Source organism: Buteo buteo, chromosome 12 (genome assembly GCF_964188355.1).
Source record: "Buteo buteo chromosome 12, bButBut1.hap1.1, whole genome shotgun sequence".
NCBI lineage: Eukaryota > Metazoa > Chordata > Aves > Accipitriformes > Accipitridae > Buteo > Buteo buteo.
In genome coordinates, this window is record NC_134182.1 from 42,082,983 (window position 1) to 42,104,454 (window position 21,472).

Here is a 21,472-nt window from a genome sequence, read left to right on the forward strand (position 1 = left end):
CCAGCAGCTCTCCAAGCCAGCAGCCAGCACCCACACAGGATGGGATCCCCTCAAAAGCCGGTCGCTTCGAATGGCCTCCCCGGTCGCTTCGGTCAGCGCCCAGGACCTCCCAGTCACTCCCAGCAGCCCCCACAGGGGTTTAAGAAGCCCCCGGATTGGGCCCTGCCCAGGTCCCCAATGGGACACAGCTGTGCTGACGGGGGGGCCAGCCCCCCAGCAGCTGGGGCTCATTGCTTCATTAGCACAGCTGGTCTCGTTAGCACCCAGCCCTGCACCCAGGCACCCTTCCCAGGGGGTGTGGGGGGTGTGGATGCAGGGTACGGGATGGAGGACGCAGGGTGCAGGGTGCGAGGGGGGGGGGTCTCACCTTGCACAAGGGCATTGCATAGGGGGGGATCTCACATTGCACGTGGTGGGGGTATCGCTTTGCACGGGGGGGGGGCATCACACAAGGGGCAGGGTGCAGAGCGGGGGGCTTTGCGCAGGGCGGGGGGCATCGCCTCACACGGGGACACAGCCTGGCACGGGCACCTTGCACGGGGACATCTTGCACGAGGGCACCGCGTGTGTGTGTCTCCCCTTATCCTTGGGGTTGACCCCCCCCATCCCCGAGTGCCAGCACAGCGCACGCAGCCGGGGGCAGCCCCCCACCCTGCCCCAGCACCTGCCTGCCCCCCGTGCTCGCCAGTGCCCACCAGTGCCATCCCAGTGCCCCTTCAGTGACAACCCAGTCCCCCATGGGTCCCTGCCCCATGCCCACCAGTACACCTCAGGAACATCCAATATCCCCCTGTACCCCTACAGTATCCCCCATTACCACCAGTGCTCCCCAGTACCTCTCAATACCCACCCAGTACCCCCAGTACCTCCTAATAACGCCCCAGGTACCCCCAGTATCTTCCAGTGCCTCCCAATAACCCCCCAGTAAGCCCAAGTACCCCCAATATTTTCCCGTGCTCCCAGTAGCCCCATATACTCCCAGTGCCCCCAATTACCCCCAGTGCCCCCCATTACCCCCAGTGCCCCCCGTTACCCCCAGTACCCCCATTACTACTACTACTACCTGGACCTCAGCAAGGCTCACAGCACACTCCTCGAGAAGCTGGCGGCTCATGGCTTAGACAAGTGTACTCTTCGCTGGGTGAAAAACTGGCCGGCTGCACGAGCCCAGAGGGTTGCGGTGAACGGAGCTAAACCCAGTCGGTGCCCAGTCACGAGCGGTGTTCCCCGGGGCTCAGCTTTGGGGCCAGTTCTCTTTATTATCTTTATCAATGATCTGGACGAGGGGATTCAGTGCACCCTGAGCAAGTTTGCAGACGATGCCAAGTCGGGAGGGAGGGCCGATCTGCTCGAGAGCAGGAAGGCTCTACAGAGGGATCCAGACAGGCCGGATCCACGGGCCGAGGCCAACCGTATGAGGTTCAACAACGTCGAGCGCAGGGTCCTGCGCTTCGGTCACAACAACCCCGTGCGACGCTACGGGCTTGGGGAAGAGTGACCGGAAAGCTGCCCGACAGAAAAAGACCCGGGGGTGCCGGTAGGCAGACGGCTAAATATGAGCCAGCAGTGTGCCTAGGTGGCCAGGAAGGTCAACGGCATCCTGGCCCTTATCAGAAAGGGCGTGGCCAGCAGGACCAGGGAGGTGATCGTTCCCCTGTACTCAGCACTGGTGAGGCCGCACCTCGAGTCCTGTGTTCAGTTTTGGGCCCCTCACTACGGGAAAGACGTGGAGGTGCTGGAGCGTGTCCAGAGAAGGGCAACCGAGCTGGTGAGGGGCCTGGAGCACAAGTCTTATGAGGAGCAGCTGAGGGGACTGGGGTTGTTTAGTCTGGAGAAGAAGAGGCTGAGGGGAGACCTGATCGCTCCCTACAACTACCTGAAAGGAGGTTGTAGTGATGTGGGTGCTGGTCCCTTCTGCCAAGTAACTAGTGATAGGACGAGAGGAAATGGCCTCAAGTTGCGCCAAGGGAGGTTTAGATCGGATATTAGAAAACATTTCTTTACTGAAAGGGTCGTCAGGCATAGGAACAGGCTGCCCAGGGAAGTGGTGGAGTCACCATCCCTGGAGGTGTTCAAAAAGCGCGTAGACAAGGCACTTCAGAACATGGATTAGTGGGCATGGTTGATGATTGGACTTGATGATCTTGAAGGTCTTTTCCCACCTAAATGACTCTATGATTACCCCCAGTACCTCCCCAGTACCCCCAGTATCCCCCCTTACCCCCCAGTACCCCCTATTACCCCCTGTTACCGAAATCCAGAATAAAACTCCTTAACACCAACGTGAAGTTAAGAAGCGGGCACTTCGTTTATTGCAGCGCTGGGGACACGGGGGATCGCTCCTCCAAAGTTGTGTCCCGCTTAGTATCAAAATCCATCAGTTTTTACAGACTTTTTCTGTCAGGTCATTGTTACCTAAGCTCCTTCCGTAAAAATGCATACTATGCTTGTTCTTAAATTTAACCTTTATAATGATCGGTCCTTTGATTATATAACCTTATCAATACTCTTATTTAAAAACAATCATTGGTCAGTTACACTTAGCTCTACTGATTGGAACCTTCGATGCTCAAATCAAGTTGGGAAGGGTAAGGGGGTTTCCAAGCAGCAAACTGGTGTCTATGACGGTTTCCTTAGTTTCTTGAAACAGAACGTAGAAAAACCAGTAACTTCCTGGTGAGGTTTCTATGGTCAGCTATTTCAAACTTTAACAATATGAAGGTTCTTACAGTCACACATAACACACTTCCTAAAGTTTCTATGGGTACGTTTCAAACTTCACTATCCTATACGTTATGCTTCACAATTTTACTTCTTAATCAAACCTAACTCTTCTATGTGATTAAATTTTGATTTCTTTACCAAAATATTTGCAACACCCCCAGCACCCCCATTACCCCCAGTACCCCCCAGTACCCCCCAGTATCACCCCAAGTACCCCCGATTACCCCCACTACCCCCAGTACCCCCATTACCCCCATTACCCCCATTACCCCCAGTACCCCCATTACCCCCAGTATCCCCCATTACCCCCAGTGCCCCCAGTACCCCCAGTACCCCCAGTGCCCCCAGTACCCCCAGTACCCCCATTACCCCCATTACCCCCAGTGCCCCCATTACCCCCAGTGCCCCCAGTCTCCCGCCCCAGTGCCCCCATTCCTCCCCGCGGCCTCCAGCCGCCAGGGGGCGCCTTCGCCGCCTTCGCCCCGCCCCGCCCCGCCAAGATGGCGGCGCCCACGGCTGCGCGGGCGCTGCGGGTGAGGGACGGGACGGGACGGGACGGGACGGGGCTGGGGGGACACCGGGGGCTCCAGGCCCGGGGCTATGGGCTGTGGGGGGCTCTGGGGACACCGGCTGTGGGGGGAAACCGGCTGTGGGGGGGCACTGGGGACACTGGGCATAGGGGACACCAGGCCTGGGGGACACTGGGGACAGCGGCTGTAGGGGGCTCTGGGGACACTGGATGTGGGGGACACTGGCTGTGGGGGACACCAGGGACATTGCGTATGGGGGACACTGGGCATAGGGGATGCCACGCATGGGGGACACTGGGGACACCGGGTGTGGGGGGCTCTGGGGACACTGGGTGTGGGGGGCACCAGGGACATTGCATATGGGGGACACTGGGCATAGGGGATGCCAGGCATGGGGGACACTGGGGACACCGGGTGTGGGGGACACTGGGTGTGGGGGGCACCAGGACACTGGATATGGGGAGACACCTGGTATAGGGGGGCACTAGGGACATTGGGCGTAGGCGTGGGGGACACTGGGTGTGGGCGACACTGGGTACGGGGGGACACCAGGCGTGGGGGAACACCAGGCGTGGGGGGCACTGGTCACAGGAGGCTGCAGGGACGCCGTGTCAGGGGGACTCCGGCAGTGGTGGCCCCGCTCTGGGGACAGCGGCCAGGGGGTCACAGGGCAGGGTGGGAGGGCTCCAGGCGTGGGGGACACTGGGGACACTGGCTGTTGGGAGCATGGTGGGCTGGGCAGGGCCAGACACCCCCCCCTCTGCCCCAGCCACTGTGGGGTGCCCGCTGTCCCTCACCCCGTCACCTCTCCAGGCAGTGCCCCGCATCCGCCCCATCCCCGAGGGCCTCCGGCACCTCCACACCACCCCCGCCTGCCTCAAGGTAAGCCCTGGGGGTGCCCCCTCCCCGCCTCCCCCGCCGGGTCCCCCCGCTTCTGACGCCGCCATCCCCACAGACACGGGCGGCGCGGGTGCGCGTGGGCAAAGGGGACAAGCCGGTGACCTACGAGCAGGCGCACGCCCCCCACTACATCGCCCACCGCAAGGGCTGGCTCTCTCTGCACACCGGTGGGTCACCCCACGTCCCACCCCCCCACAGCCCGGGGATGGGGAGGGGACCGGGATGGGGCGGCGGGGACGGGGGCGTGTGGGGCACAGGGCACCCGTGGGCATCGCAGGGATGGGGGGTGCGGGGATGGGGACATACGGGGCACGAGGGCATCGCGGGGATGGGGTGTTGTGGGGACAGGGATGTGTGGGGCACACGGGTATTGCGGGGGGGGGGGATAGGGGCACATGGGGCATGAGGGCATCTGTGGAGATGGACCACGGGACTGCGTGGGGACAGGGACGTGTGGGGCACATGGGCATGGAGTGGGCAGGAGGATGTGGGGCACACGGGCATCGTGGGGACGGGACACATGGACATCTTGGGGACCAGGACGTGTGGGGCACATGGGTGTCACAGGGCCAGGGCCGGGTGGGGCATGAGGGCACTGTGGGGACGGGCCGTGGGGCACACGGGTGTTGTGGGGACAGGAGCACTTGGGGCACACGGGTATCGTGGGGATGGGACACACGGTCATCGTGGGGACGGGAACGTGCGGGGCACATGGCCGTGGCGGGGCCAGTGACGTGCGGGGCGGGCACACGGTGACGGTGTGGCCGGCGTGACCCGGCGAGGCGCGTCGGTGCCGGCGCCGACCCTCTCTGTGCCCACAGGGAACCTGGCCGAGGAGCCGGGCGCGGCGGAGCGGGCTGTGGAGGACGCCTTCCTGCGCCGATTCTTCTACGGCACCTTCCCCGGCGTCCTGGCGGACGAGGTCGTGCTGAAGCGCCGCGCCAACCTGCTGGTGGTCTGCCTGGTGCTGGCGCGGGGCCTGCCGCCCGCCAAGCTCTACTTTCTGGTGGGCTACGCCGAGACCCTCCTCTCCCACTTCTACAAGTGCCCCGTGCGCCTGGAGCTGCAGACGGTGCCCGCCAAGGTGGTCTACAAGTACCTCTAGCGTCCGGCAGTGTCCCCCCGGGGCAGGGGGCGGAATAAAGCGGGGGCTTGTACCCACCCTGCCTCGCCTGTGGGTCTTGGAGGGGTTGGGGGGGCACCCTGTCGCTGTGGGGGGGGTCTGGCCCCGCAACACTCCTGTGCCCCGAATGGCCCCGTCCCTGCGGTGCCCATGTGCCCCCCGTGTCCCTGTCCCCACAATGTCCACGTGCCCCCCATGTCCCTGTCCCGATAGTGCCCATGTGCCCCACATGTCACTGTCCCCGTGACGCCCATTGTGCCCCACATGGTCCAGTGATGCCCTCGTGCCCCGTGTGGCCCCATCCCTGTGGGCCCCATCGCTGCCATGCCCCTGTGCCCCACGTGTCCTTGTCCCTGTGATGCCCACGTGCCCCACAGGGCTCCATCCGCACCGTCCCCTCGCACCTCATATGTCCCCATCACCCTGGTGCCCACGTGCCCCGCATGTTCTGATCCCGTGTCCCCATCCCCGCGTCTCCGCACAGACCCCGTGACGCTTCAGAGCCGAGATGCAGTTTCTGTATAAGGTGCCCCTTCTTCCCCCCCTTGGCTGTCCCAGTTAAACCCAATCCTGAATCTGAGAAAACCAGTTTAAATACGACAGCAGTAGAAAAAGCGGCTGCAGGAGGGGGCGGTGAGGGGCAGCGGGGCTCAGCCCTGCCTGGGGACCGTGGCCTTGTCCTTCTCCTTCTCCTTGTCCTCGAAGCAGGGGTTGTCGAGGGCCAGCCCCACACCCTGCTCGGCACCGGCCGCCGTGTCCCCCGCTGTGTCCCCCTCTGTGTCGCCCACCGGCACCCGTGGGCTGGGTCCTGCGGGGACGATAAGGGACAGCGGGAGGCTGCCATCGTCCTCCTGGGGGGCACTTCGGGGACAGGGCACCGTCCCCGGCGGGGGACAGGGGGGTCTTACCAATGTAGCTGAGGAGGACGGGGAGGAAGATGAGGCCGTGGGCCAGCCCCACCAGGGTGATGATGAAGTTGAGGCGGAAGAAGAAGATCTGGATGAGCTGCGCCTTGGCAAAGGCCAGCACCACGATGCCGGGCAGGTTGGTCATGGCCACCCCGGCCACCACCTGCGCCCGAGGATGGGGTCAGCGACGGCCGGGTCACCCTGTCCCTCCTGTCCCCGGGGAGAGAAGGGGGTCCGCGTGGCCGTCACCCCCCAGTCCCGTGCCCACCTTGCTGCCCATGTTGACGGTGGCTTCAGCGGCTCGTTCCACCCGGTCAGGCTTGGTGCTGTGGGCGAAGGCGCAGGTGATGTGGGACACGAACTCCACCGAGATGCCCACGGCCTGCGGGGACGGGCTGTCACCCAGGGGCACCCGTGGGTGCTCCTCCGGGCTGCCACGGGGGGGGGAGGGGCCCATGGCTGGGCATGGCTGGTGGGCGCCCATCCCGTGCTTGTGCACCCTGCGTGTCCCAGTGCCCTGTGCCACCCTGCACGCCCCATGCTGCTCTGTCCCCACGTCACGCTGTGCATCCCATCTCCTGCCACCTCCTGTATCCCCAAAGCCACCCCACGTGCCCCGAATCCCCACGTCGCCCCGCACCGCGACGAGGTTGATGAGGGCCACGGCGTTGTAGGGGACATCCCAGAGGGTCATGGCTCCCACGGTGTCCAACAGGATCATGGCGATGGTGAGGAGGGTGGCGATGCTGGAGCGCAGGTCCATGCCCAGCAGCAGGAAGGAGACGACGAAGGTGGGCACCAGGCACAGCGCCAGCGTGATGACGCCTTCGGCCACCACCGTCAGATACTGCTCGTAGTAGACGTAGGTCACCCTGCCAGGGAGCGTCACCGTCATGCTGGGACCCCGAGACGGGCACCCGTGCTGACCCCAGCCAGGTACCGCTGACCGGGCACCCACGCTGACGCCTAACTGGGACACCCACACAGACCCCAGCCCCGAACTGGGCACCCGTGTTAATCCCCAGCAAGGCTGTGGGGTGCCCACACTGAGCCTGGCCGGGCACCCCTAAGCGGAGCACCCACTTCTGACCCCTAACAGGGCACTGGGGTGCCCCCAGCACCCCGTGCTGAGCACCCTTCCCCGTCCTCCCGCGGTCGAGCCCCCCGACCCGCGGCGGGGGCTTACGTGTAGGGGAAGACTCGGAAGTCGGGGTGGGTGCCGGGCACCTGGCGCAGGGTGGTGGTGATCTCCTCGGCCAGGTCGCGGGCAGCCCGCAGTGCCGCCGTGTACTCCTGCGAGGTGCGCAGGGGGCTCTGGTACGCCATGAAGCGGGAGGCTGTGGGAGATGGGGGGGGTTGGGGGGGTCAGCCAGGTACCCTAGGGTGCCCACCCCACCCCACGCCACCCTACACTCACCCAGGATGGTGCCGTCGGCGTCCATGCTCACCGCCGTGTCGTAGGCGCCCAGACCGCTGCGGGGAGGGGGGCGAGGGGTGAGGTGGGCACCCAGAGCGTGGGTGCCCGTCTGCCCACACTGACGTCCGTGTGTGCGTCTGTGCCCACGTGCATGTGCGTGCCCCGCCCCGTGTAAGTGTTGCCCCTCATTGCTGGTGCCCCCCCCCCCAGGTGGCACCTACCCCTTGGCGCACTGCAGGGTGGGGTAGTCATGGAGGAACCAGGGCAGGAACCGCTCGAACTCCTCCACCGTCGGGCGCCGCGTGGCGTTCAGGCACTGGCCCCCGAAGCAGCTGGGGTCATCTGGGGGCACAACCGCGGTCAGCACCCCGGGAGTGGTGACCAGCACCCAACGGGCACCACGGCAGGCACCCAGTGGACACCGTGGCACACAACCAGTAGACCCCATGGCACCCCAGTAGGCACCCAACGCCCAGCTAATGGCATTCCATGGGCACCATGGCAAGCATCCAGTGGGCACCCAATGGGAATACAACAGGCACCCAATAGGATCCCAGTGGTCTCCAAATGGGACCCACGGTGACCATCCAATGGGCACCATCACAGGCACCCAACAGACACCTAATGGGATCCCAATGGGCGTCACGATGTCCACCCGATGGGCGCCCAACATACAACCAATGACCTCCACAGCGGGGACCACACATGCACCCGACGGCCACCATGGTGGACACCCGACGTACACCATGATGGGCACCCAATGTACGCCATGATGGGCACCCGACGGCCACCATGGTGGGCACCCAGTGTATGCCATGATGGGCACCCAATGTACGCCGTGGTGGGCAGCCAGCAGCCACTGTGATGGGCACCCAATGTACCCTGTGGTGGGCACCCAACGGCCACTGTGGTGGGCACCCAACTTACACCCAACGGCCACCACGGCGTAGACCTCACGTGCCCCCAACGGCCACCACGGTGGGCACCCAACTTACACCCAACGGCCACCACGGCGTAGACCTCACGTGCCCCCAACGGCCACCACGGTGGGCACCCAACTTACACCCAACGGCCACCACGGCGTAGACCTCACGTGCCCCCAACGGCCACCACGGCATCCCCCCAGCGCCCCGCTGCCCACTCACTGCTGGTGGAAGGACAGAACTCCCCGGTGAGGTTGCCGAAGCGGTGGACGCGGCAGCAGCGGCTGGTGGGGTTGAGCCAGTCGAGGAAATCGTCCACCCAGGAGGTGGCGGGGATGGCGAGGTAGGACCTGGGCAGAGACAGGGCTGGCAGGAGGCTGGTGGGACCCTGCCCGCCCGGCCCCGTGCCCCCCGCGCCCCACTCACACGTTGGGGAAGCGCGTGGCGTACTGGATGGTGTGCGTGAGGGAGTTGGTGGCGCAGCCGGCGCTGGAGCAGATGCTGTTGATGCCGGCCGGGGAGGAGAAGTTGTAGCCGCCGGTGGTGACGAAGTAGGTGGGTACCCCCACCGCCAGGTACTGGTTCAGGGCGGCGAAGTACTCCAGCATGTAGGAGTCCTGGGGGGGGGCACCCACCCACAGTGTCCCGGTGGTCCCCAGACGGGGTCCCACCACCCCCACGTCCCCGTATAGGGCCGTGCCACCCCCCCGCCCGACGTATCGCCCCCGTGCGTTCCCCTACGGGGCCGTCGGCTCCACGGTGGCCGTGCCGTGCCCGTATGGGGCCGCGCCATCCCCACGCTGGCCCCGTACGGGGCTGTGCTGGCCCCGTAGGGGCCGTGCCGTCCCCGGGCTGTGCCCATAAAGGGCCGTGCCATCCCTGCGGTGGCCCTCTACGGGGCTATACTGTCCCACGCCTCCCTGTTTGGGGCCGTGCCACCCCTGCGCATCCCCGTGCGGGGCCGTGCCACCCTCGCGCTGTGCCCATATGGGGCCACGCTGTCCCCGCGCGTCCCTATAGGAGCCATACCACCCCCCTGCATCCTCGTAGAGGACCACGCTGTCCCCGCGTGTCCCCAACCCCGGGCACCCGTCACCCCCTGCAGCCTGGGGTGGGGGTACCCCCAGAGCCAGCCCCCACCTTGGGCATGGCGAGCTCCTGGTCCAGCCCCACGGGCACCTGCAGCGTGAAGTAGAGCCCGGCGCAGGCGAAGAAGAGGAAGAGCAGCACCTGCCAGCCAGCGGCACCCCAGTGAGGGGACCCCCCGAATCCCCTCGCAACACCTCTACGTCCCCCCCCCAAACCTCCCACGCTCCTCCGGAGGGCCCCCGGCCCCCCCCGTCCCATTCGCCCTCCACCTCCCGAGACCACCCAAACGCCCCCTCCGCCTACACCCCACAGCCCCCCGGATCCCCAGGAACCTCGCCGTCCCCCCAGCCCCCCGAGACCCCCCCAGACCCCCCCCTTACCACGACGGGTCGCACCAGGCGGTGCAGCAGCAGCGGGGTGTAGTAGCGGTGCAGCAGCGGGCGCAGCAGGCGGGCACCCGGCCCCGCCGGACCCCCCTTGCCCATCCCGCAGCAGCAGCAGAGGTCGAAGCGGGCAGCCTGCGGGCAGCGGCGGGTCGGCACGGGTCCCGGCACGGCACCCCGGCTGCTGGGGGGGATGCCCTCTGCCCACCCCGGCATCCATGGGTGGGCACCCCATGGCAATCCCAAAGACCCTTGGGCGTACGGGCACCCCGTGCTCGTTCAGGGCACCCTAAGGGATTTGGGCACCCCGTGCCCACCCTGTATTCACCTTGAACCCCCACCCCGTGTCCACCCCAGGTACCTCAGGCACAGAGGTACCCCACGGGCACCCCATGCCCACCCTGGGGACCCTAACGTCACCCCATGCCAACCCCGAACACCCTCATACCCATGGGCACCCCACCACCCATCCTGGGCATCCTCGCTCCCACGGGCACCCCGTGCCCACCCTGTGCCCCCTCGTGCCCATGGGCACCCCGTTGCCCACCCCATGCCCATCACGGGACCACGCGGGCACCCTCCCACCCGGTGCCCACCCCGCGCCCACCCTCCCAGGCAGCGGCACCCCGTGCTCCCCCCCGTCCCCGCGCTCCGTACCTCCTGCCGCCGGGCATCGAGCGCCAACAGGGCGACGAACCCCGACATTTGGAGGAGAAAGTCGAAGGCGATGGCCACGGCGGCCGTGAGGGCGAAGGTGCGGACGGCGGGCATGGAGGAGAGGGCGCCTGCGGGTACCCGGCGTCAGCACCCCCGCAACGTACCCCCCCTCCCCAGCCCCGTGCGCCCACATCCACTGCACCCGCTGGGTGCGCCGTGCCCACGGGTGCACCGTGCCTGCCGCGGGTGCCACGTCCCTGTGCCCCCCCCCCTCCGACGCCGTGCCCCTGCTGTGTCCCCCATGTCCCCGTGCCCCCCACTCACCCAAAAAGAAGCAGATGACCTCGGAGAGGCTGCAGAGCAGCATGCTGGGTGCCACCCGCGCCAGCACTCGCCCGATGTGCTGCTCCCGCGTCTCGCCCGGTTCTCGCTGCGACTGCTGCTGGCCGGGGCGGTGAGGAGGGGGCGCCCGCCGTGGGGGGCCCCCACCCCGGAGACCCCGCACAGGCACCCACCGCCCCAGCCTGGGGGTGCTTCCACGTGTACGGCGAGGGTCGCGGTGCCCCGTGGGGATCCCGGCGCCCGTGGGTGCCCCACGCCCCCGCGCCCCACGGGGACGTCCCCGCTCAAGGGTGCCCGCCTGCCCCACGGGGAGACCCTTGCCCAAAGTTAACCCCCACCCCCCCAAGGGCCACGTTCCCCGTGGGAATCCCTGCACCCAAAGGTGCCCCTGTGCCCCACGGGGACCCCGTCCCCAGAATGTCCCCGTGCCCACCTGCCCCATGGGGACCCCTGTACCCGCCGGGTGTGCCCCCCCGCCGCCGTGCCCACCGACCTGGTACTCCTGCACGAAGATGAAGATGTTGTCCGCCCCCACGGCGAGGACGAGGAAGGGCACCACCTCGAGGATGACGAGGGACGAAGGCAACCCCAGCAGCGCCAGGAACCCCATGGAGGCGAAAACGGCGCCCAGCACCACGGCGATGCCCCCCAGCGCCAACGTCACCTTCGACTCCACCTGCGACGGGGTTGGGGGGGGGAAACGACCACCCGCTCAGCACCCGGCGGGGGACCCGAGGGTGCTGGCATCACCCCGACGCCCACCCTCTGCCCCCGGCGTGTACCAGGACGCGGCGCCAGGCCGTGTACTCGCCCAGCGCCAGGGCGATGTAGGCGAAGACCACGAGGTAGCTGATGGCGAAGACGGGGATGTCCTCCCCCGTGGTGCGGTTGATCTCATCCTCCAGCGAGCGCTGGCGGAAAAGAGACGGGTCAGGGGGTGCCGGGCACCCTGGGGTGTCCCCGTGTCCCCCCCCAAAACCCAGGGAGCGGGTGCTTCACCTCGGCCATGAAGGCGACGGAGAGGTTGGGGCCGTGGGCGCGCTGGAAGTCGCCCACCACCTCGAGGAAGCGGCGCTCCCAGCTCAGCACCCACTCGTGGCGGGGGTCGTCGCGGGGGAAGTTGTTGAGGGAGTAGGTGACGATGAGCGCCTCCGCCTCCGTGTACTCCGAGCCTGCGGGGACGGCGGGCGACGTGACGTCCCCCCCGGGTGACGTCCCACCCGCCGTGCCCACCCGTCCCGGCGATGCCCGGCGCTTACCGGGGTAGCCGCCGAAGGCGATGTAGGGGAAGACGGGGCCGCCGTATTCGGCCATGCAGCTCAGCTCCAGCGCCGTGATGTCCTTGAAGGAGAGCGGAGAGCTGGTGGGGACACGGCGCCCGGTGAGCAGGCGGCTGCGCCCGTCCCGGTGCCCCCCCCCCCCGAGCCCACCGCGGGGTTCGGCACCGCGGCACGGCACCGCGGGGTCACGCCGAGCCACGCAAGGGGCACCCCGCGGGCGATGGGCCGTGCTGGGTGCTCCTGAGGTGGCACCTGGGGTGCAGGCAGCACCCCGACCCCGCACCCTAGCACCCCGCGGGCACCGTGCCGTGCTCAGCACCCCACGGGCATCACCCCGACCCCGCACCCCAGCACCCCGCGGGCACCGTGCCGTGCTCAGCACCCCACGGGCATCACCCCGACCCCGCACCCCAGCACCCCGTGGGCACCGTGCCATGCTGGGCACCCCACAGATAGCACCCCGGCCCCACAGCTCAGCACCCCATGGGCACTGCGCCTTGCTGGGCACCCCATAGATAGCACCCCAACCCCACGACCTAGCACCCCACAGGTAACCGTGCCGTGCCCAGCGCGCCACAGAGAGCACCCCAGTCCCACAGCCCAGCACCCTGAGGACACGGCCCCACGCCCAGCGCCCTGCGGGCATCGCCCCGGCCCCACAGCCCAGCACCCCACACCCAGCACCCTACATCCATCCCCCCGCCTCCCCCTCCATCCCCGGGGAGCGGCACCCACTTGACGCAGTAGATGAGATGGTCGTGCCAGTCGACGGTGCCCGTCTTCTTGCCGTCGGTCTGGGTGGCCGTCATGGCCAGGCGGGTGGCGTTGTTCTGGAAGTACTGGGTGACGCTGTTGACGCAGCAGTCGGCCAGCCCGGGCTGCGTAGGGTTGAGGGGGGCATAGCAGACGTCGCTCAGCGTCACCTCCCTGCCCGCCACCGGTGCCCACGCCGTGGTGGCCGCCAGCCGCTCCTGCAGCTCCAGCAGCGCCCGCAGCACGTCCTGCGACAGCACCCCGCTGAAGTTCTTGGCGCCCAACACCACCGACTCGTAGCCGGCGCTGGGCCGGCCCGGTGCCGTCACGATCACCTGGTTGGTGCGGAAGAAAGGACCGAAGTGTCGGTCGTAAAAGGCTTTTTCTTGCCGGGCACGGCTGCCCGGCGCCGACCACAGCTCCACCGGATCGGTGGTGAGGCGTAGGGTAACCAAACCGGCCGACAAACCGCCCGCCAGCACCACCACCGCCGCCAGCACCGTCAGGGGGTGCCCGGCCACCAGCGTGCCCCACCGGCGGAAAGCCCTCGCCAGGACGCGGTGGCTGGCGTCGCTCAGGCGTGCCGAGCGGCTGGCGACCGGCGGCGGTGCCGGTGCCGGTTGCGGCGCGGTGCCCTTCTTCTTGGCCCGCCGGCACTGGCACAGCAAGGCGACGACGAAGACGAGGGCGAAATGGCCGAAGAGCAGCCCGCAGAGGACCAAGGCGCCGTTGGCGTTGCCCAGGAGAAAGTGGGGCTGCGGGGCGGGGGGGGCGATCACCGGCGGGCAGGATTCGGCACAGTCCTGGCAAGAGCAAGGCTGTTCCTGGGCGCTGAGCGCCTGGTTGCAGCGCCAGGCCGTCCCGCCCAGCGGCACGATGGCATCGCCGGGCTGCGTGCCGTTGGGCACCAGCTGGAAGTCGATCTGCAGCGGCGCCAAGCCGTTGTTTTTATCCCCTTGGAAATCCAGCCAGCGCTGGGTGGTGCAGAGCCGGGCGCCGTAACGCCCGCACATGGTATCGATGGCGTAACCGCCGGTAGCCGGTAACCGGACGCCCCGGCAGGAAGCGAAAGAGTCGTCGGCGAAATACTGCCGGTAAAAACACTGGTACTCCACGACGGCGACCTGGGGCGTCCCCTGCGCCGTGGTGCGGTTGATGACGCGGGTGACGTTGGTGAAGAGGCTCTGGTCGGGGCTGCAGATGTTGTTGCAGTAAAGGTTGGCGAAATTCCTGGCACACGCCGGGCAGCGGGAAAGGACGGTGCCGGAAAGCGCCACGCTGAGCTGGAGGGCGCTCAGTTGCGCCAAGGAGCAGCAAACCCGCGTCGTCTCCGCGTTCCCCCGCACCAGCTCGGGGCAGACGGTGCGGAGCAGCGCCAGCAGCGGGCCCGTGGCCACCCGCGCCGGCGTGTTGGAGAGGCACGGCACTTTGGAGGACACCAGCGAGATGTTCACCTCCGGGTTGCGACCGCATTCGCCGTAGAAGGCGCAGTAACCGGCGCGGTGGATGGGAGTGAACGTCGGCGCAGCCTGTGGCGGGGAGGGGGATTGGTGGGCAGCACCCCGTCCCGCGGGGCACGACACCCAGCCCCTCCAAACGGCACCCGACGGGCAGCGTGCCGGCATCCCCCCGCCCCCGGTTCTGCCACCCCCGGCCCCTCCAAGCCTCACCCCACGGGCGCTGCCACGGCTTTGCCACCAGCGGTCACCGCGGCCCGGCCCCCGGCACCCCTCCGGCTCGGCCGTGCCAACCCCCGGGCACCTACCAGCGCCAGGAAGGCACCGAGCACCGCGCCGGCCAGCGCGGCAGAGCCCGGCATCCTGGGCAAAAGGGTGCCGCCGGCTTCTCCCGGCTCCTATAAGACCCCGTATCCCCTGGGCGGTTGCCCGCCGGTGAGGTCTTCTGGCCTGACGACGCCGAAGCCAATCAGCCCTCGCCGGAGCTGTAAAGCCCTTGTGATCATTAACCCTGATCGATAGCCGACACATCCCTGCCGGGGAGGTGCCATGGGGCACCCCTGCCCGAGGAGGGGGCACCCCGCTTCCCCGGCAGAGCCTTGTTTTGAGGGGGAAAAGAGGGAAGTTTTGGAGCCGTGCCCACCCAGGATGCCCCGCGGGGTCGTGGGTTTCGCAGGGCGGAGAAGGAAGCGGAGAGGCCGTGCCGGCCGTGGTGCCAACCGTGGGAAACTGATCCCGCCAGCCTAGCGCCGGGGAGACGGGCACCTCGGCGGTGCCACGGTGGTGCCGGCGGCGCGCGCCAGGCCACCGGCAGCGAGGGGCGAAAGAAACCGTCTCCCTCCCCACGCCGCGTGGCCAGCAAAACCTCCACCGTTAGCAAAGCTGTTACCGAAGCAGGGCTGCCGTGCCCACGGGAGGGTGCCACTGCCAGAGCCCTCTGCCCCAGTGTCAGGAACGGTTCAGGGCCAGCAGGCAGCCTTGGACCAGAGCGGTGGCCCCCGATAAGACGCCGTAACCCCGATAAGATGCCTTGGCGGGTGGTTTCGGGCACCCCGAGGGGTAACGCCTGCCTCGTATGCCACGGGGCAGGGCTGGGTGAACCTCAGCACCCCGGGAGGCACCCGGCCGGGGCGAGCCGGCAGCACGCAAGCCGCGTGCTGCCCAAGGCACGGTGCCAGCTCCGGGGAGAGACGTGCCAGGCTACCAGGCTCACGGCAACGTCGGCACAGGGGTGGTGGGGCGCTTGGGGGGACCCGAGCCCCGCAAAGCTGGCAGTGCCACGCCCCCACTGCATCCTTGCCCCAATTTATGGCCCTTGTACAGCCTTGGCCTCGATAAGAGGGGGGGCGATAACGCCCTGGCACCTTTGCCCGGCATCAACCAGAGACGCCGCTTCCCACCCCTGCGTCACCAACCTTCCCCTGTCACGTAGCCGGTGGGGGCACCACAGGCGGGCCAGCAAGAAGCGCCCGGCAAGGTGACGGCACAACACGGCACACAGCTGGGACAGTCCGTTGGCACCTTTATTGGACACGGCCACCCCGCAGGGTACGGAACGGAGATACCCCGTTCCTCGGCTGGGCGGGCTGCGAGGCGGCCGCGGTGCCCCCTCCCCGGAGCAGGCAGAGTCCGCGGGGCACCGGAGGAAGCTCAGGAGGGCGGCGCGGCCGGGCGCTTGGCGCGGCGTCGGGCGTACTTGAAGCTCTGCAGTGGGTTGCCGGTGCCGCGGGACTGGAGGTGGGGGAGGAAAGAAAAGCAGCGTCGGACCCCTTGGCAGCATAGGGGGGTGGGGGGGGGTGGGGGGGTCCCTCCCTGCTTGTTCCACACTCACCGTCGAGCCGCCCCGACGGTTGGCACCAGCGTGGCGCAGCCGCAGACACTTGCGCTTCTTGAGGTGGGGTTTGGCGATGCCGCGGAGGCTGGGGGGCACTGCAGGCAGAGAGCAGTGGGTGAGAGGGTGCCGGTGGCCCCAGGGACATCCCTGTCCCCCCACAACGTCACCCCCAGGCACCATTTTGCCTCTACGCCGCTGTCACCACCCAGGGTTCCAAATCCCACTCCTTTTCTCCCGCAAAACCAGTGCCAGCCGGCGGGCACAGGGACGTACCCAGGTAGTCGGGCACGTTGCGGAGGTGAGGCTTGACGATGGCGGGGTGCAGGGGCTTATCGTGGCGCAGGACGTGCAGGTCGCGGGGGTTGTCCTCGAAGTACGCCTGGGGGCGGAGAATCGGGGGGGCTGGCAGCGCCCAGTACCCACCCCACACCTGCAGACCCCCAGGACGCTGCCCTCTGCCCCTCGGGCAGCCCCGAGCCCGCCGGGAACCGGAGCGGGGCTTACCTTGAGTTTCTCCGAGTTGAGCAGCTCATCCTTGATCTCCCGCAGCCGGGCCTCCTTCACCGCCTGCTTGGTGACAGAGCGCATGGCATCCTGGGAGTGGGGGACATGGGGTGTCAGAGCCTGGCACCCTCCCGCCAGCCGGTACCACCGGCACCCCCTCCCTGGCATTGCCCGCAATCCACCTACCCGGCAGCGGTAGCGCAGTCCCTCGATCTCCTCCGTGGAGAACTTGTAGGGCTGCAGCATCGACTCGCCGTTCTCTGGGGACACACGGGGACATGTGGGGTCACCCCCACCCTCGCTCCCGACACCCCGCAGCCCTCCGACGTCCCTTAGCACCCGCTGCCCCCCTCGTCCCCCTCCCCGAAGCGACACGGTGTCCCCCCGACCTCCGGCGAGCGTGTCCTCGATCTGGGACAGGGCATCCTGCTCCTCGGGCAGCGCGAAGGTTAGCGCCGTGCCGGGGTTGTCGGCGCGGGCCGTCCTGCGGGCACGGAGGGGATGCGGCGGTGGGACGGCCACCCGAGGGGGCTGCCAGCCACCGCGGGCACCGCCGCGTCCCCTCCCCGTGTCCCCACGTACCTGCCCACGCGGTGGATGTAGGACTCAACCGTCGGCGGAACGTCGAAGTTGATGACGGCGGCCACGTTTTGGAAGTCGATGCCCCGCGCGACACCGTACTCCGGGTCCTTGCCCTTGCTTGGGGACACGCACACACAAGGTGTTGGGGTGGCTCGGGGACCCCTGAGGACACGGGGACACCCCGGGCAAGGGGACATTTGGGACACAGACACTCACGTGGGCGCAGGAACGCTGGGAAAGGGGATCCCCATGGGTACGAGGACACACTGGGTACCGACACCCACACGGGCACAGGGACACCCTGGGCACGATGACCCCAGAGCCGTGGGGACAGGGCAAGGAGACCCCCACAAAGAAGGGAACACGCTGGGCACAGGGACCTCCCTTGGGCAGACACACACACAGGCACGAGACATAAACCCCCCTGGGCAAGAGAACTGTCCCCCCCACTTTGGGGACATGGTGGGCACGGGGAACCCCCTGGGGACAGGGACATCCCCGCGGGCACAGGGACCTCCTCTGGGCATGGGACCTTGGCGGGGACAGGGACACCCCAGGCAGAAGCACCCCGACAGCTCTGGGTGACCTTCCCTGGCCTGAGCCCTCCCTGGCTGCAGCGGGACATCACCCTGGTGACACAGCGGCACCCACGGAACTCACCTCTGGGCAGCACCCCTGCGCTTCTTGCGTGGGGGTTGCTCCGCGGGCACTGCTGGCGCCTCCTCGTCGGTGGCCACGATGTAGTCGTAGATGCCCCGGTTGAACTGGGTGATGACGTGACACCTGGGGACAAAGCGGGTGCCCATCAGCGTCCCCACCACAGGCACCCCTCTCTGGTGTCCGCCCCCCTGCCCTTCTTCCACGGGCACCCTGCACCCTCCTGGGACCCCGCCAGGGCATCCTTACCCCCACGGGCATTTCCCCTGGCACCCCAAGGGCACCCTATTTCCCCGGGCACCCCTTAGCTCACCCGAGATGCCCTCGGGCACCCATTGTCCCCAGGGAGCACCCTGCTTTCTCCCAACCCAAGGCTGCCCCTCATCTTCTTCCACAAGCCCTCAGCAGTCACCCTGATCCCCGGGGGCACCCCGTCACCCCCTGGGCCCTTCGTGGACACCCCGCTTTCCCCTTTACCCTCCTCCGCACCACCCCAGGGGCACCCTCACCCAGTTGAGCACCCCACCGTCCCCTTGGGGGTTACCGGGAGCGGGCCGGCAGCTCAGAATTAAGGGCGCAGGCAGGGATGCCAAACTGCTCGAGGAAGAGCTTGAGGCGGTAGCAGCGAGCGAGGGTGCCCACGAAGAGCAGGGCCCGGCCCCGCAGCAGCCTCAGCTTCAGCAGGGCGCAGAGCAGCAGGAACTTGTCCTCCTCCGTGCCGCAGCGCACCACGAATTGCCGCAGTTGGGAGCTGCTGGGTAGCTGCGGCTCCGGCGGGCGCACCGTCACCTGCACGCACCGCGGCAGGGTTGGGGGGACGTGGGCACGGGCCTGTCGTGCCCCCACCCCCCTCCACCCGCTGGTGTACCCCAGTGTCTGCCGCACCCCGTATGTCCCCCAAAATATGCCCCTGTGGGTGCTGCATTCCCAAGTCCCGCTGTCTCCCCATCTCTGTGCCCACGCTGCACCCCCCAAATCTCCCCTCGTACCCCACCCCCGGACACCCTAAACCTCTCCCCGTGCCCCCCCAAGTGCCCACTCACCGGGTTGTGCAGCACCAGCTCCTTGAGGGCCTCCACGTCGGGGCTGAAGGTGGCCGACATGAGCATCGCCTGGTAGATCTTGGGGAGGTGGCTGGGGGGGCGGCAAGGCAGGGGGAGGCTCAGTGCCAGCCCCCCAAAACCCTTGGCACCAGAGCTGGCAATACCCGGTTTCCCCCTCTTGAGCCCCACTGCACCCCTCAGCCCTGGCAAGGCACCCCAAATGTCCCCCAGCTCTGCAAGTGGCCGCCCGTGTTGTCCTGCCCTGGCTGTGCCCCCCGTGTCTTCCAGCCCCCCTGTGCCCCGCAGCCCTGGCAGTGGCCCCAAACCCTTGGTTGTGCCCCCCATGTCCTCTACTTCCAGCAGTGCCCCCCAAACCTCTAGCTGTACTCCCCATGTCCTCCAACCCCAGCAGTGCCCCCCAGCCGTGGCACTGACCCCCAAAATCCTCAGTGTCCTCCCCAGCCCCGGCAGTGCCCCCCATGCCCCCAAGCCCCAGCACTGTCCCCCAGCCCCACCACTGTCCCCCAAAACCTTGGCTGTACGCCCTATGTTCTCCAGCCGCAAAAGTCCCACCCAAACCCTCAGTGCCCTCAAACCCCTGGCTGTGCCCCCCAAACCTTCAGTGTCCCCCAAGCCCCTGGCTGTGCCCCCCACGTCCTCCAGCCCTGGCAGTGTCCCCCAGGTCCCATACAGTGCCCCCCCACGCCGGGGTGCCCCTCACCACAGCAGGGATTTGATGTCCTCGCCGAAGCCGAAGGAGAGCAGCAGGTCAGCCTCATCCAGCACCAGCAGCTCCAGTGAGTGCCGCAGGCTCAGGCTGCGGGCGCTGAGGTGTGCCAGCACCCGCCCCGGCGTGCCCACCACCACGTCCGGCTTCTCCATCAGCACCGGCCTGGCGACACACGGCATCACCCACCTCTCCCGTCCACCCTCCCCTGCTTGACGGGGGGACCCAGGCGTCCGGGGCTGGTGGGCACGGAGCGGTTTGGGGGTGAGCTTACCGCTGGGCGGCGAGGTCGGTCTGGGCGCAGAGGTCGGCCACCCGCACGTCGCGGGCACAGAAAGCCGCCAGCTGCTGCAGGCTGCGCACCACTTGCTGCCCCAACTCCTTGGAAGGCACCAGCACCAGCGCCCGCACCGCCTGCGCCACCGCCGAGGGCGCCTGCACCGGCCCGCCGTCACCGCCGGTGCACGGGAGAGCTGCCCTGGCGCCCCACGGAGCCCGTCCCTGCCCACACAGCCCAGGGTGCCCCCATGCCCCACAGCGTGTTCCCCCCAGCTCAACACTCCACAGCACCCAGCTCTGTCCCACGGTGCCCACCCGTGCCCAGGCACCCCATAGAGGTCATATAACCCACAGTGCCCACCCTTGCCTACATACCCCAGGTGCCCCACAGTGCCCACTCCTGCCCACACACCCCAAATCCCACCTGCCCCACAGTGCCCACCCCTCCCTAGATACCCCACGGTGCCCCCCCCCCATGCCCACCATCCCACAGAGCCCGCGTACCCGCCGGTACCCACCCGAGCCCAACAGCCCAGGGTGCCCCCATGCCCCCCAGCCCCCACCCCGGCTTGACACCCCACGTACCCCCCAGCACCTGATCCCCCGCCCCGCTCACCGCCTTGATGCGCAGAAGGTGCTGGAGCAGGGGCAGCCCGTAGGCCCCCGTCTTCCCGGAGCCGGTTCTGGCCCGGGCCAGGAGATCGCGGCCTTCCAGCGCCAGGGGAATGGCCTCGGCCTGGATGGCCGTGGGGGCGGCCCAGCCCAGCTCCGCCACCGCCTGCGGGGTCCGTCACCTCGGGGGTCCCAACTACCTGGGATCCCCAGTGCCCCCCCCCCCCCCATCACGGTGGGGGCGAACCAGGCCTGCGAAGCACCCTCACCCCAAGGCATCCCGGTGTCCCGGCCCCTCATGGCCGCCCCCTCCCCACCGAGGAGCCCCGGTCCCTCATGGCCTCCCACCCCCCAAAAGGGACCCCTGTGTCCCGGCCCCCCCCACAAGGCCTCTCCCCTCGCCCACCCCGACCATGTCCCGACACCCCCCCCCCACCCCGACCGAGCCCATCCCCAGGACCCCACAGCCCACCCTGACCGTCTCACACCCCTTGCCCGCCCCAGCGCACCCGCAGCAGCCGCCCGTCCAAGCCCATGTGCTCGAAGCCCGGCGCTGTCGCAGCCGCCATGGTGGCCTCCTCGCCCGCCTACTGAGACTTCCGCCCGGCGCCCAGAGAGACCGCGAGGAGAGCGGAGGAGCCGCCGCCGTCGCCCCCTACCGGTGGAGGACTGAACAGCACCGGTGCGGAGGGGCCTCCCTCCCCGGTCCTTGGCCGGGGGAGGGGGGGTCGGATCGGGACATGCACAC

The 21,472-nt window shown here is 68.0% G+C and overlaps 3 protein-coding genes across 3 annotated transcripts; 1 reads left to right on the forward strand and 2 right to left on the reverse strand.

The window, feature by feature from the left end:
• The first annotated feature begins 3,209 nt into the window (after nt 1-3,209).
• LOC142038304 (small ribosomal subunit protein uS3m-like) lies at nt 3,210-5,315 on the forward strand. The gene is made up of 4 exons (XM_075043634.1): nt 3,210-3,257; nt 4,068-4,136; nt 4,210-4,321; nt 4,976-5,315. Exons 1-4 carry the CDS (start codon nt 3,225-3,227, stop codon nt 5,257-5,259), a joined length of 498 nt encoding a protein of 165 aa, XP_074899735.1. The 5' UTR covers nt 3,210-3,224; the 3' UTR covers nt 5,260-5,315.
• Nucleotides 5,316-5,866: 551 nt separating this feature from the next.
• NPC1L1 (NPC1 like intracellular cholesterol transporter 1) lies at nt 5,867-14,848 on the reverse strand. The gene is made up of 19 exons (XM_075041973.1): nt 14,795-14,848; nt 13,012-14,558; nt 12,256-12,356; nt 11,996-12,168; nt 11,779-11,907; nt 11,490-11,672; nt 10,979-11,093; nt 10,655-10,782; nt 9,995-10,132; nt 9,666-9,755; nt 8,952-9,142; nt 8,748-8,875; nt 7,824-7,944; nt 7,603-7,658; nt 7,372-7,522; nt 6,826-7,057; nt 6,454-6,567; nt 6,186-6,348; nt 5,867-6,085 (listed from the first exon to the last, which is right to left on the reverse strand). The coding sequence occupies exons 1-19, from the start codon at nt 14,846-14,848 to the stop codon at nt 5,928-5,930; spliced, it is 3,972 nt and encodes a 1,323-aa protein (XP_074898074.1). The 3' UTR covers nt 5,867-5,927.
• Nucleotides 14,849-15,991: 1,143 nt separating this feature from the next.
• On the reverse strand, nt 15,992-21,411 carry DDX56 (DEAD-box helicase 56). The gene is made up of 14 exons (XM_075043628.1): nt 21,234-21,411; nt 20,729-20,890; nt 20,108-20,268; nt 19,828-19,998; nt 19,107-19,197; nt 18,608-18,852; nt 18,067-18,189; nt 17,407-17,523; nt 17,214-17,308; nt 17,011-17,084; nt 16,825-16,914; nt 16,594-16,699; nt 16,318-16,415; nt 15,992-16,217 (listed from the first exon to the last, which is right to left on the reverse strand). The coding sequence occupies exons 1-14, from the start codon at nt 21,291-21,293 to the stop codon at nt 16,137-16,139; spliced, it is 1,674 nt and encodes a 557-aa protein (XP_074899729.1). The 5' UTR covers nt 21,294-21,411; the 3' UTR covers nt 15,992-16,136.
• Between the last annotated feature and the right edge of the window lie 61 nt (nt 21,412-21,472).

Excerpts from the sequence above, each read along its gene's own strand:
- DDX56 (XM_075043628.1), bottom strand. The coding sequence starts at position 21,293 with ATGGCGGCTGCGACAGCGCCGGGCTTCGAGCACATGGGCTTGGACGGG. Across the intron at positions 20,269-20,728 it reads ACCTTCTGCGCATCAAGGCG|GCGCCCTCGGCGGTGGCGCA; the intron begins GTGAGCGGGGCG and ends GGGCCGGTGCAG. Across the intron at positions 17,309-17,406 it reads TACATCCACCGCGTGGGCAG|GACGGCCCGCGCCGACAACC; the intron begins GTACGTGGGGAC and ends CCGTGCCCGCAG.
- LOC142038304 (XM_075043634.1), top strand. The coding sequence starts at position 3,225 with ATGGCGGCGCCCACGGCTGCGCGGGCGCTGCGG. Across the intron at positions 4,137-4,209 it reads CCACCCCCGCCTGCCTCAAG|ACACGGGCGGCGCGGGTGCG; the intron begins GTAAGCCCTGGG and ends CCATCCCCACAG. Across the intron at positions 4,322-4,975 it reads CTGGCTCTCTCTGCACACCG|GGAACCTGGCCGAGGAGCCG; the intron begins GTGGGTCACCCC and ends CTGTGCCCACAG.
- NPC1L1 (XM_075041973.1), bottom strand. The coding sequence starts at position 14,848 with ATGCCGGGCTCTGCCGCGCTGGCCGGCGCGGTGCTCGGTGCCTTCCTG. Across the intron at positions 7,058-7,371 it reads TTCCGAGTCTTCCCCTACAC|GGTGACCTACGTCTACTACG; the intron begins GTAAGCCCCCGC and ends GCTCCCTGGCAG. Across the intron at positions 6,349-6,453 it reads CCGTCAACATGGGCAGCAAG|GTGGTGGCCGGGGTGGCCAT; the intron begins GTGGGCACGGGA and ends CCTCGGGCGCAG.